At 37.2% G+C, this 13,205-nt stretch overlaps 1 protein-coding gene across 2 annotated transcripts; it reads left to right on the forward strand.

Annotated features, from left to right (window-relative positions):
- The first annotated feature begins 3,979 nt into the window (after window positions 1-3,979).
- On the forward strand, window positions 3,980-13,031 carry LOC121970639 (tRNA wybutosine-synthesizing protein 2/3/4-like). 2 transcript variants are annotated; one of them, XM_042521466.1, is made up of 11 exons: window positions 3,980-4,485; window positions 4,997-5,187; window positions 5,505-5,817; window positions 7,118-7,517; window positions 8,419-9,594; window positions 9,771-9,900; window positions 10,487-10,722; window positions 10,826-10,961; window positions 11,800-11,876; window positions 12,161-12,267; window positions 12,741-13,031. In XM_042521466.1, exons 1-11 carry the CDS (start codon window positions 4,032-4,034, stop codon window positions 12,839-12,841), a joined length of 3,321 nt encoding a protein of 1,106 aa, XP_042377400.1. In that variant the 5' UTR covers window positions 3,980-4,031; the 3' UTR covers window positions 12,842-13,031. The 2 variants fall into 2 exon arrangements, with proteins under 2 accessions (XP_042377400.1, XP_042377401.1); XM_042521467.1 differs by having other exon boundaries at window positions 4,997-5,112.
- The last annotated feature ends 174 nt before the right edge of the window (window positions 13,032-13,205 follow it).

The raw sequence follows: 13,205 nt of genomic DNA on the forward strand, positions 1-13,205 counted from the left end.
GGAAACAAATTAGGAAGGTTTTAATTCTTGATTGAATTAAATTTCCTTTGCTTAGATTATTGTGGCCGGCTATGTTGATTAATAAAAGAGAAATTGGTTTCATATCAATTAAATTTATTTTTCATGACAAAGGAATTAAGGAAGTTTTTATTAAAATTTCCTTATTTGCCAAGACCAAGGATTATAAAAGAGGGGGTAGAGGTACCTTTATAACAAGAACTCTATTCTATTTTCTCCCTCTTTTTCTTCCTTAGTGTGGCCGACCATCCTCTCCTCCTCTCTTCTCTTTGATGGCCGAACCTCATCCTTCTTGTGGAGATTCATATGGTGGCCGAATCAAGTTTAGAGAAGAAGGAAAAGAAGGAGAGAAAGAAAGCTTTGTTTCTAGCATCCCTTGGAGCATGGTGGTGGTGGCCGAACCTCTTCATCCTAGGAGAAGTTTTGATGGCTGAAACTTGCAAGGAAGAAGAAGGTGCTTGGTGGTTCTCATCTCGGAAGGTCGTTGCCCACACAACGTCCGAGGTTAGAAGAGGAATACGGTAGAAGTCCTAGAGGTTTTTGTTTGCAAAAGAAAAGGTATACTAGTATTTAATTTCCGCATCATACTAGTTTTATTTCTTTGTAAAAATACCAAATACAAGAGGCATGCGATTCTAGTATTTCAAATTAGTTTTCAATGTTGTGTTCTTTTATTTTTCTTTTCCTTGTGATTTGATTGTTCCTTTTGGTTGACCTAAAGTTATTTACGAAAATTAAATATTAGCTTTCCTTAAAAGGCTTTGTCTAGGCGGTGGTGGTTGTTCCCATATCCAAGAAGGTCATGTGTCTCGCCATGCAGTCTTGGAAGCCAATTTTGGAAATTAATATTTAATGGAATTAATAACCTAGGTGATTTGGATCGAACGTGTTAAGTTCCGCAGGAGATCCAAGTCTAAACCTAAAAGAACAAATAAATTAAACTTTGGATCAAACGTGTTAAGTTCTGCAGGCGATCCAAGTTTAATTTAAAATAACACATGGTAGCTAGGAAAGGTTCAGAGCTTTGTACAAAATTTTTGTACAGTGGAACCATTAGGCTTTCCGAGTAGCAACTAACAAATCTTGTGGTCAGAGGGAATATCGAAGGCACTGATAAGGTTCACCGCGTCACCCGCATCAAACCTGGTCTCCATGATGGTATACCATAGACCAGGGGCAGGGTCGACTGACTGGGAGGAACTAGACATGATCGGGAAACAAAAAAAGTCGAAGATACGGAAGGAAAGGTGGCCGGAAAACACAACTGAAAAATACGGTGACTAAAGAGGAGCGACAGGAAAGCAACAATGGAGATGGCAAGAGAGAGCTTACAAGGGGAGGAGATCACCGGAGCACTGAACATGGGAGAATCGCCGGAGCACTGAACGCAAAAGAATCGCCGGAGGAAAGCTGTCGGGGAACGCGGAGAAAAGCAGAGGAAATGGCGACGCTGAATCCTTATAAAGATAGACCCAACCGACCGGAGCCGTCCGATCTAGGGAATAGGAATCAGAGTGCACATTCGACAGTTGAATTCGAACCGTCAAATGTCACATCAGCAACTGTCACCTTGGACGTGCGGTGGCTGCACCGGCGACACGTGGTGTCCTCCCACAGGGCAGTATTTAATGTGCGCGTGCTCCTTAATGGAGGTGATTTGTGCGTATCACGAGGAGATTCGGACGGCGTCAGCATTAACTATCCGGCTCGCGCCCCTTCATCAGGCACCGATCCGGAGAGAAAGATCAGTCCTACAGAGATCGAGCGAGATCCAACTCATTTATTAGCCGATTGGCCAACTGTTCACTAGACTACTTATCCAGTTAGTTGGACTTGCAGCCTCCTTCGACTAGACTTGAGGGGGAGGCACGTGATCCGGTGGTAAGATGGGGCTCGTCCAATAAGAAGTCAAAGTGGTCAACATCCAAAGTATGCGTTCGATCGGGCGAGCTACCTTCCCGATCAGCAGGAAAAGTAGCTGGCCCGACACCTCGACAGCTAGGCCTGACGCCGAGCTTCCGACGCTCATGAGGCAAAGCGGGAAGAGACGAAGGCCGAGCGGCCATCCCGCTCAGCGAACAAGGGACACGACATCAACCCGGTAGTTAAGACTCCCTCGCTTGACAGGGTGGAGTCAGACATCAAATCACCGGCCGAGCGGACATCCAGATCGGCCCGACCTTGGTGTCGCACGGAAGGCGCTAGCCGAGCAGTTCCTCCGATCGGCTCGGTAGAGGACAAAGGAAGCAGTTGGCGATATCTTCTTAGGGACCAGTATCGCCGACAAGAGGCATGGTCAAACAGAGAATCGTACGGTGGAAATTTCCACTGTCACGTCGAGGATATGCTCGTGCTATTAAGGTATGATGTCAAACATGCTTTTCTGACACGTCCATTCCAGGTATGCTTTGAGGAGCATGCACATCTCGGGGAGCGTGCACACGCCTTTGGGGATCCCTATATAAGGACCCCCACACTTCGACGGAGGTATGCTCACTTTTTTATTGTAGCTACAGTTCTCGTTTCCTCTTTGCTCTACTTCTTTCTGCTGGAGATCTTACTTGAGCATCGGAGGACCATCGTTGGGGAAACCCTCCCCAGCTCAGCGTTGTGCTTGCAGGTCCACGCCAGCAAGAGATCTACGTCTTCAGAGTCTTCGACCAGTCAACATGAGCGTCACATCCTGAACGTCCATCGACTTAGCTCTCGAACAAGATCATGATTATAATCACATAACCAAAGTTATACATAATAATTTGAACCAAACGCACCCTAAGTGTACGTTTGGTTCAAGTAATCATGTATAATCTTAGTTATGTGATTACTAGGTAATCACATAACCAAGTTTTTGAGAAATAAAACATAATTAAAATATTTTTTAATTTAATAAAGACTTATTTATTTGAACATAATTTAAGATTTTATTGTATTATTATCGATTAAAAAAATTATTATTATTAATTTTAAACTTTATGTTTTTTAATATTCTTTAAATTTCATTTTTTTATATTTTAGGTTTCATTTTATTTTTTTCCATTTTTTTTCATTTTTAAAAAGTTTTTATGTTATTTTTTTTACGTTTTTAATTTTTTTAACCTTTTTTATTTTATTTTATGTTTTTTTTTTAATTTTTTACGTCTGTTTTTTTTAAAGTTTTTTTTATTTTTCTTGTTTTTTTTTCTTTACGTTTTTCTAAACGTTTTTCTCTATTTTTGATTAAAAAAAATTCATTAGTCCAGAATAAAAAAATCTCAATTCTTTAAAATTTTTTGATTTCATATTGTATATTTTTTTTAACATATATTATTCAGAAATTATCGATTATTTAAATTAAATATGATTTTCATTGATAATATTCGATGAATAATTAAATTTATCAAGGATAATCTTCAAGTAAACACATTCTAAGAATGTTCAGGATTACCATGTATAATCATGATTATTTATTTATGATTACTCATGATAATCATATTTGGTTCGAAATTTTTTTTATTATAAAATATTTGGCAAACATCATCGAGGCATCTAACTCGAAATCGAATTATCAGATCATCTGCTGAGATTTTTCTAGATTCGAACGCGAAGGAAATTTTTTTTTTTCGAAATTATTATTACCAGTGTTTGCTTAGGATGACAGTAGCGAACAGCGCCCTTCAAGCGGTAAAGATACATGAGCGGCAACATCAATGCACACAAAGTAGATCCGCTACCTTAGTAACCCCCCTAATGCTGGCCCCACGAATATGGAGGGAGGAACATCAATGCACACAAGTCATGACGACAAGTGGCAGCAGCTATATATTACTAATGGTAAATCAGAGGTGAGGACAAACCTATAATATTATCATACTTTTTTTTTTTCTATTTTTAATTTGGACAACATGTTTAAAGATTGGAAATGAAATGCTTCCTTAAATTTTCTTAATTGAATTTAATTGGGCCGGCCCAAACGACCTATTAAGAAAGCCCTAGAAAGAGCTGCATGATCAGTGAGAGGCAACCGACGAGGAGTCATGGAGTTCGAGAAACGGAAGGCGGCGGCCATGGCGGCGCTCGCAGCGCCGGCGCCGGACAAGTCGCCGAAGGGGGGAGTGGATGCGCCTATCGTTCCCCTCCTCGACGTCCTCAATAGCCACCCTTCCTACTTCACCACGAGCTCTTGTTCCGGCCGCATCTCCATTCTGGCCCACCGCCGCCGACCGTCTTACTCCGACTCAAGCGCTGTAGAAGATGAGAAGAAGGCTTATTCCAAAAAGAAGGCGGGTGGCGGAGGGTGGGTATTCGTCAGCCACGACCCCGCCGACCCGGAAGCCGTGGTCGACCTCCTTTTCGGGGAGCGTGCCCAGGCCATGGAGGGGGAGCTGGTGTTCCGGTTCGAGCCGCTCATTGTTGCTGTCGAGTGCCGTGAGGTCGCCGCCGCTCAGGCGCTTGTCTCCACCGCTATTTCGTGTGGATTTAGGGAGTCAGGTGAGTTAGTGTGTTTTCTTTCTCTCCCACGAGCTGTTTGTTGGTGAACCAGCTTTATTGTGGTTTGTATGGGCAAAGTGTCTCGGATCATCTGAAGCTGGGTCTTTGGCATATGCACTGTTATTTACCTTCATGTTTTATAATAAGTCAATTACAAATGTTAATTGTATAGCATAATCCTCATATTCATACTTAAATTTGTTCTTAATCTTATCACAAAATTATCCAAGAATTATTTTAGGATAGTTTGGTTTAGGACTGAAGCTGTTTGAACTCCTTGTCAGCAGTTTACCTTTGAAATATAAAATAACCACATTTTACTATAAATTTGATACGAAAAAAGAACATTTCCATGGGAGAGCAGATGGCTCTTGGCAGTTTTAATTCACTTTGTTTAACGTATTTGATTTTGTTGATTGCTTGAGTGAACTTTGAAAAAAATATGTTTTGACCAATTTAATTTAGATTTTTTAAAAAGTATTTTTAATGCCAATTTTATCACTTTATGCAGGTATAACAAATACTCAAAAGCGTGTTATTGTTGCTATAAGATGTTCTATACGTATGGAGGTGCCACTGGGACAACTTGATCATTTGCTGGTTCCAGCTGAGTATGTTCAGTTCCTTGTGAGTATTGCTAATGAGAAAATGGAAACAAATAGAAAACGAACAGAAAGTTTTCTCCATGTCCTGAAATACAAGGTGCGGTTACTATGGATTATTTTATATTTGAGAAACCTCAGAGATCAGTTAATTTTTTGGATCAGCTGTACAATATGCTTGATGCCTAATATAAGCAAATTGTGTATCAATTTGTCCGGCATTATTTGTGCTCTCAGAACATGATCATAAATTACCAGTTTGTGTTCGAGGTGTCGATTTTGGTCACTATTACTGCTTTTTTTTTCCCCTTCAAGTGGAACATATTATTGGCTTGATCTTCCATTATCTTTCTGGAAACTTTGCTAGATTCTCCCAGCATCTTTTTTAACCAAAACTAGCATTAACTTGATTCGCAGGGCCTTCCAGTATCACCTAAGGATATGCTAGATTATGGGCAAGGTTGCATTCAGAAGATTGGCAAAGATGGTTCCTTTAAAGCCAAAACAAACAACTTTTTTGCTGCTTCAAAACTAGATGGGAACAAAGCAGTAGAGCCTCACCTGGATGATGGATATAGAAGTAACTCTGGGTGTTCTGAACGGTTTGATGAGAAGGGCACTGTTGCTTCTTGCAGCAAACTGTTAGAAGAATCAGTTTGTTCCCCTGAAGTTGAATCAGAAATAGGACATTCTAAAATGATAGTTGAACACGAGACTGATTCTAATATAGGTAAATTTGAAGAACCTACTTGATTGGTTTGTACATTTGTCTCTCTGGTACTGTCAGAGGATTAAATTAAATCATCAAGTTGGTCTTTTTCTAGATTTGATTTCCATCACATATTACAATAATAGGCATTTTTTTATGCATTGTTATGCTCATATAAAATACACAACAGATATTTCTCCTTGTAGTATGATTTAGCAAGGCAACATTATAAAGTTGAAAGATGAATTTTATTTTTATATCTTCCCAATAGAATTATAATCATGTTGTTCGAGTTGCTTATGTTTAGATTACTTTCATTTTTCTAAATGAATCAAACAAAAACAGTACAAAAATCTAAATCAATCAATGAACTTTATAATACATTTGAGCCCAGGCCTATGAATCTTGTTGCGCTTGACAAGGACCCACTTCTAGTGTCGGGCCCAGATTGACCCATTTGCATCCAAGAGGAGCACAACCCAAATTGTGCTAAGTTAGGCCATGGGCGGCTTGACTCGGCCCATTTGATACATATATATAAATTACGCTTTTTTCATTATCAGTGTAATTTTTATGTTGTCTAACAAGACTATTATTATTGTTGTTATCGACTCTATTATTATTATTATTCATATTAACTATTATTATTATTATTATTATTATTTTGTCTGTGTAAGCAATGTTGTATAAACAATAGGTTGACACCTCTTGATCTATATAGGTTAAGCAAATTTTCCTCTTTGGGTCGCCTGTTATTATATTTGATTTTCTAATGTTTAATTGCACGCTGCTGGCGCAACATCATCTTTTCAAGTCTAAGTCACATGTGCAACTCTTGATCTCTATTACAAGTGGATTTTTAGCTTATAGGCCACCATCTGGCAGCAAAACGTGCAATGCTTGTTGCTGCAAATCATACTTTGCCCTAGTCTAGTTGTAGACAATCGAACAACTGCATGGTGAATTACTTACAACTCGTGAGTAACTGTGGAAATCACCATCTATATCTATGGTTTATGCTAGTTGACAAATTGCAGCATGAAGAGTTGATTGCCACAATATTAATAAAATTACCTATAAGTACAGTGCAAATCTGATCAAACTTAAGAAATTGTGGGCTCTTTGTTCTTTCATCTTCTGATAATAACCCTGATCACTTGGTGCCTCACCAACTAATTGAATTAAACCATCTAATATTACATTTTCTCCTTGATGATTATCTAGTTGTGTAATCCAACCTTTAATATAACCTTATGCCGCTTTCAGATGATTTAAAGCACACCACTGTTTCTGCATAGATTAAGTTACAATTTCTCAACAGACATATCAGGAACTTCCAGGTGCTCAATTTCTGTAGTTATGTTAAAGATTTTTGGTGAACCATATGAAAAACTCTCCCTCTGGGGCCAATCAGCTTGCGTCCTAAGCAGTGGAGGAAAAGAACAAGTATTTGTATTTGGTGGTTTTGGAGGTTTGGGACGGCATTCACGGCAAAATTATTCACTTTTGCTTGATTCTCAATCCGGACTACTGACTGAAATTGAAGTTGCAAATTCACCATCTCCACGTATGGGCCATACTGCTTTGCTTGTTGGGAGCTGTATTTTCGTTATTGGAGGAAGGGCTGGTCCTTTGGAGATTCTTAATGATGTTTGGGTCCTGAAAACAACCAAAAATACTTGGTCACTACTACAATGTAATGGTCATTTCTTCAATCTAAGGTAACTTGATTCTCAGTGCCTAAATTCATTATGATATTGTTTACAATTTTTATATGCTGATGCGACTTACAGAGAATACTCTCAAGGCTTAGCTATGGAACTTCAATTGAATAGTTAACAATGAATTAATGTTAAAAATCTTTCATACTGCTTAAGCATCTGAACTTATTTTTAAAGCCTCTTTCTCTTTTTCACAGGAAAACTTTCTTTAAAACTTGTTATCTTATTTGCATATAGAACTGTGTTTATAATACTTTTCTTGCTAACATCTAATTTGCTTTCTCAAAGTTCAATGCTAACAACAACCAACAACAGCAACAAAGTGTTATCCTATTAGGTGGAATCGGCTATATAAATCCTTCTACGCCATTGGACTCTATCCCTACTATATCTTAATCTATACTTAAATTTTATCTTGTTGTATTGTTGCTAACTAAGACTTTTTGATTTTCCTCTTCCTCGTTTGATGTGCCTATTTGTCATAGTTTCACATCGCCATTCGGCTCTAATATGCTTTCTCCAAGTTGAATGCTAACACTATGAATAAATTTGGGATGCTGAATAACTAGCTATCTATGCTGCCATTTGCTAGTCTAGTAATAATTCAGGGGTCACACTTATTGATAACACGCTTTGTATGACATCTATGTTGAACAACAATTATCAAGGCAACTACATCCATTTTGGAAATTTGCGCACTATAATACCTATGTTTAACTATCCCAAGAATCATGATTCATACTCATTTGATCCACCCATCAACATCTATGACATAAATTCTAATGCCCTAATTTTAGAAATTGTCTATACAAAATTGAATTTGATGTTGGGTTCATTATCGTCAGGATTCTATGAAATCATAAGCAATTATTATTTTACTCAAATACTTATTGTGTCGCAGGCATCGCCACACAGCTGCAGTTATAGGCTCAAAAATATATATCTTTGGAGGGCTTTGTAATGACGTAATATATTCCTCCATGAACATTCTAGATACTCAAACGTTGACATGGAGTGAAATTAGCAAATTGGGAGTGTGGCCTTGTGCTCGACATTCACATTCTATGGTGGCGATTAACTCTCAATTGTTCATGTTTGGTGGCTATGATGGTCAGAAGGCACTAGGGGACCTCTATAGCTTTGATATCAAAACATTACAGTGGAAAACGGAGAAAACAACAGGAAGAGCTCCTTATCCTAGATTTTCACATTCCATGTTTGCATATAAAAATTATCTTGGAATTATTGGGGGATGTCCTGTTAGACAACAACATCAAGAATTGAGTTTGCTGAATTTGGCTAACAACGTTTGGGTGCACGTGACCATTGATTCTTTTTCTAGAGAACTTTGGGTTCGTAGCTCTGCATGTCTAGTTAATGATGAACTTGTTATTATCGGTGGTGGAGCTTCATGCTATGCATTTGGGACAAAGTTTACCGAACCAATGAAAATAAATTTGCAGTTGTTAGAATCTATATGCGAATTTCTCCCTGAAGCAGGATACCAGCCCACTATTGATCATAATAATAGAAATAATAAAAAGGATTCAACATCTGACTATTATCTGCAGGGGACCTCATCAAATTTGGAACCAACAGATTTGTCTGATAATTTTTCTAAAGGAAATGGTAATTGTGCTGATTATAAAATCTATGTGCTACAAATCAAGAAAAGATATGCTAAATTTGCAAAGGATGTGACAAAGAAGTTTGGATTCTTAGATCTTTCAAGAAAAGTTTGCCCGAGTCCAGATGGCTGCGATATTCTTTTACCAATTACTAGTGATTTCCACAGTTTACTTCTGGAAAAGCAGCTCACGCAACAAATAGGAAGTGATGGTCTTGATCATGTTTACCAGCATGATGAATCTCAAAGAAATGACCTTTCTGTAAATGAGATTACTGTTTCAAAAGCATTGAATGTTTTGTTAGCTTGTGGAATTTCTCTAGTAACTGATGATGTACCTTGCAACAAAAAGTTGCGCAAATCTCCTCAAAAAATGATGAAAGAACTTGTACGCTCTTTGTTGACACAAAAAGGAATGTCTTTGCAGCTGTTGCATCAGTTGCCAACAAGGTTTGATTTTCTACTCCGTGTATCTTTTATTCTTTTATCAACAAAAAATTACATATCCTAGTTATATCAGTGTAAGTCTGAAATATTTTTGCTTTAAAGGAATGGACTCAAGGAACGCCATTGTAAAAATATTTTGTTTTTCATTACACTTAGAAAAAGCCTTTTGTTTCACTCAGGTGGGAGCATCTTGGAGACATTGTTGTGCTTCCAAAAAGTGCCTTTACGGATCCTATATGGGATTCCATCGAAGAGGAGGTTTGGCCTCTTGTGGCTAAATCACTTGGTGCTCAGCGATTAGCACGCCAAGTAAGTCAAAATAAAATTAAAAAGCCTCTTTCCAAGTTTCTGCTCTCAGTTATTTTATCATTTTTCTCTGTTATGTTAGTGCAAGTTTTAGATGGATATAAAATATCCTAATATGTGTATTACTTTGCAACTCATGCCATATGAATTTCTCATAAAACTAATTTGGCCCTCAAATATACAATTCCTTTTTAGTGTGTAAAAACCTATACTTCTTAGTGACAATTTTTTGGGTTAGCATTTCTCAAATTTTTAAGTTCCTACTAGATGAAAAATTAGAAGCTCTCTAAAGAAAGCATCCATGTCAATGTGGCACTCATAAGAAAATTGTATTTTCTTTGGTGATCATCAGTAAACCAGACTGCCCAAATGTAATTTTACTTTCATTGAATAATTAGCTCTAAACTAGGATTCTCAAAGAAGGTTGTATAAACTTATCAATTTATTCTTGTTAATTATTGCATTGCACCAGGCACTAGTGGGTTTTCTGTGTTGAATGAATGGAATGTTACATAAGGGGGAAAAAAATTGAGTAGATTTCCCTTGTTACTTTGTTGTTTCTTATCCCACTTCATTGATATTACATCAGGGTCGAATTTTACCTACTGGAACCAGAGACAGCACCTTAGAGTTACTTCTGGGAGACAATGGCTGGGTTACCCACCAAGAAAATGGAATTATTTACTCATTTGATGCAACAAGATGCATGTTCTCCTCAGGAAATCTGTCTGAGAAGCGCCGTATGGGTGCACTAGACTGTGCAGATGAAGTCATTGTGGATTTGTTTGCTGGAATTGGATATTTTGTGCTTCCATTTCTTGTCAAGTATGATCATTTCCTTCAGTTAGGAGATCTGCATTTTCTCAAACTAAAAGGATTTGACCGTTGTGTTTTTTTCTTTTGATTAATCATACAAGTCCTCTTGCAGGGCTAAGGCAAAACTGGTTTATGCTTGTGAATGGAATCCCCATGCTATAAAGGCCCTTCAGCACAACGTCCATGCAAATTCTGTTGCCAACCAATGTATTATACTTGAAGGAGATAATCACATTACAGCACCTAAAGTATGTGCTAGTTTTTTTCCCAGTTCAAAAGTTATAATTCATGTGTCTTTAAAGCGGTACCATAGTCTTCAGCTGTCTCTATCTGATGTGTGAATGAATTTAATGAAACAGATGTCTAAGCTGAAAGAAGCATAGTTAATGATCTTTGGCATTACAAGTTGTGTTTTCATAGCATTATTCTTGTTCTGTAAATCAGAGTGAAAACCCTGAAGTAGCTGAGATAAACTTAGTTTCTTTTAGTTGTTTCAACTTTCAATCAAAGAACGCATTTACTGATTGTTTAGCACCATTGCATACAAAATCATAGTTTATTGCTTCTTACAGTAGCCAAGACAAATTTAGTTTCTTAGTTATTTCCTTGAAAGAACTTTTTTGGCTGGTTGTTTGACTCCATTACTTACAAAATTATTGTGTGTTTATGTCTTTCTGCATACGACGAGTGTAGTTACGTTAGTGACAGGTTGCATTTACTGGAGGCAGCTTTTTCATGATGACTCAACCTCATTTTCATGATTTCATCTCTCTGCACCTGCATACAATAAGAAAGCATTGTAATTGCTTATTCTTTTGTGATTCCTATGTTTTACTTTGAAAGACATGTATGATAGTTTTCTCTGATCTGATGTCTGTGTTTTCCTTAAATCTTGTTCACTTCTAGTTTAGACATATTTACTTCTGAGAAGGGGATTTACTTACTTTATATTTTAGAGAATTTATAGCTTACAAATTCCATTAGGTAAGCTCCAGAGTTTGCATTGTGTTCTTTCGCTTGCCTTTTCCATCGGGATAGAATGTATAGCACATCCTAAAGGTCTTCCATTGATTTTGGCTGTGGTAGGGGGTTGCTAATCGTGTTTGCCTTGGTCTCCTACCTTCAAGCGAGTGCAGCTGGGATGTTGCTGTAAGGGCTTTAAGGTAAGGTGTATCTTGCTAATGCTATCACCTCGACCTTGCTTTTGTCTATACAAACTAATATGGTTCTCAATCCTTAAGGAGCATATTGTTTGTGTTTATCAGCATATTCATCTTAGCAAAGTATTATATCATGATTTTTCTAAAACAATTTTTTTTTTTTAAAATGCATCTTGTTCTTGAACAAGCATTATCAGTTCTTTTTAAAAAAATGCATCTTGTTATTATCGGCATAAATAATCTCATGTCGCAAGTGTTCTGATGTTTACAACAAATTAATTGTTTAGGCACGAAGGTGGCATCCTTCATGTGCATGGAAATGTTAAGGACTGCGAAGAGGATTCATGGTTGGACCATGTTGTCAAATCCATAAGCAACATTGCCCACTCTGAAGGTAAACATCATACTTGGAAAATACAGTTCTATGTATATCTAGAGAGAGCAAATAGTTAAAACAGGCCTTTGCTAATGAAGAATTCCGAGTTCAAGCCTCTCATTCAAAATACCTAATCTAAGCCCTATATGTTAAAAATACCCAACTCAGTCTGCCAAACAGTTAGTAAATATAAAAAATTATGCCAAAATTCACCATCCCAAGTGAAGTTGTGTACAACTCCAATACAAAATATTATTTACTTAATAGATTGAAAATTTACTAATTTCATTATCTTTATAATTTTCTATGAAGTACCATTATCAAGCTGTTTGGTGAAACAGTCGATCGCTTAAGAGAAAAAGAGGACATATGACAATACAAGTAACAAGCATTTTCAAATAGCAATCTGAACCCGGAATTTTTCCTTAGCCAGGCCTGAATACATATAAAATACATGCCAATACAAACTGAGTTGTATTTCGATTTTTCAGGTTTGCTTTGGGATGTGTCAATTCAACACCTGGAGCGAGTCAAGTGGTATGCACCTCACATTCGGCATCTTGTGGCTGATGTAAGATGCAAACAGTCGTAAACATGTAATTATTTCAGCTCTAGATATTTGCAAAAGATTTTGGGATTTGTTCAAATATATGTATGATTCAATCATTGTTATTTAGACAAGCAGAAATGTATCGTGTTCAGTTCTAGATTTTTTTTTTGTTTTTGTCAAAAAGACAAACATTGTTAAAAAAAAGAGATGGAACATGCTAAGATTTTAGTTATTTCAGCCGTTATTTAATAATTATCGTCGTGATGTTAATATTTAAGACAATTTTAAGGGATCTGGTTTCTTTGCTTGGCCGAACATCAGACGATCGTCACATTCCAGAATTCATAGAAATTATCCATCCATTTTTCTATTGGTTTTGCTGAATTAAACAAGTCCTTAATGATGT

Source organism: Zingiber officinale, chromosome 4A, assembly GCF_018446385.1.
Source record: "Zingiber officinale cultivar Zhangliang chromosome 4A, Zo_v1.1, whole genome shotgun sequence".
Taxonomy (NCBI): Eukaryota; Viridiplantae; Streptophyta; class Magnoliopsida; order Zingiberales; family Zingiberaceae; genus Zingiber; species Zingiber officinale.

Coding starts and splice junctions, on each gene's coding strand:
- LOC121970639 (XM_042521466.1), top strand. CDS start 4,032: ATGGAGTTCGAGAAACGGAAGGCGGCGGCCATGGCGGCGCTCGCAGCG. Junction 11,877..12,160: donor GTTGCTGTAAGGGCTTTAAG/GTAAGGTGTATC, acceptor TTAATTGTTTAG/GCACGAAGGTGGCATCCTTC. Junction 12,268..12,740: donor CAACATTGCCCACTCTGAAG/GTAAACATCATA, acceptor TCGATTTTTCAG/GTTTGCTTTGGGATGTGTCA.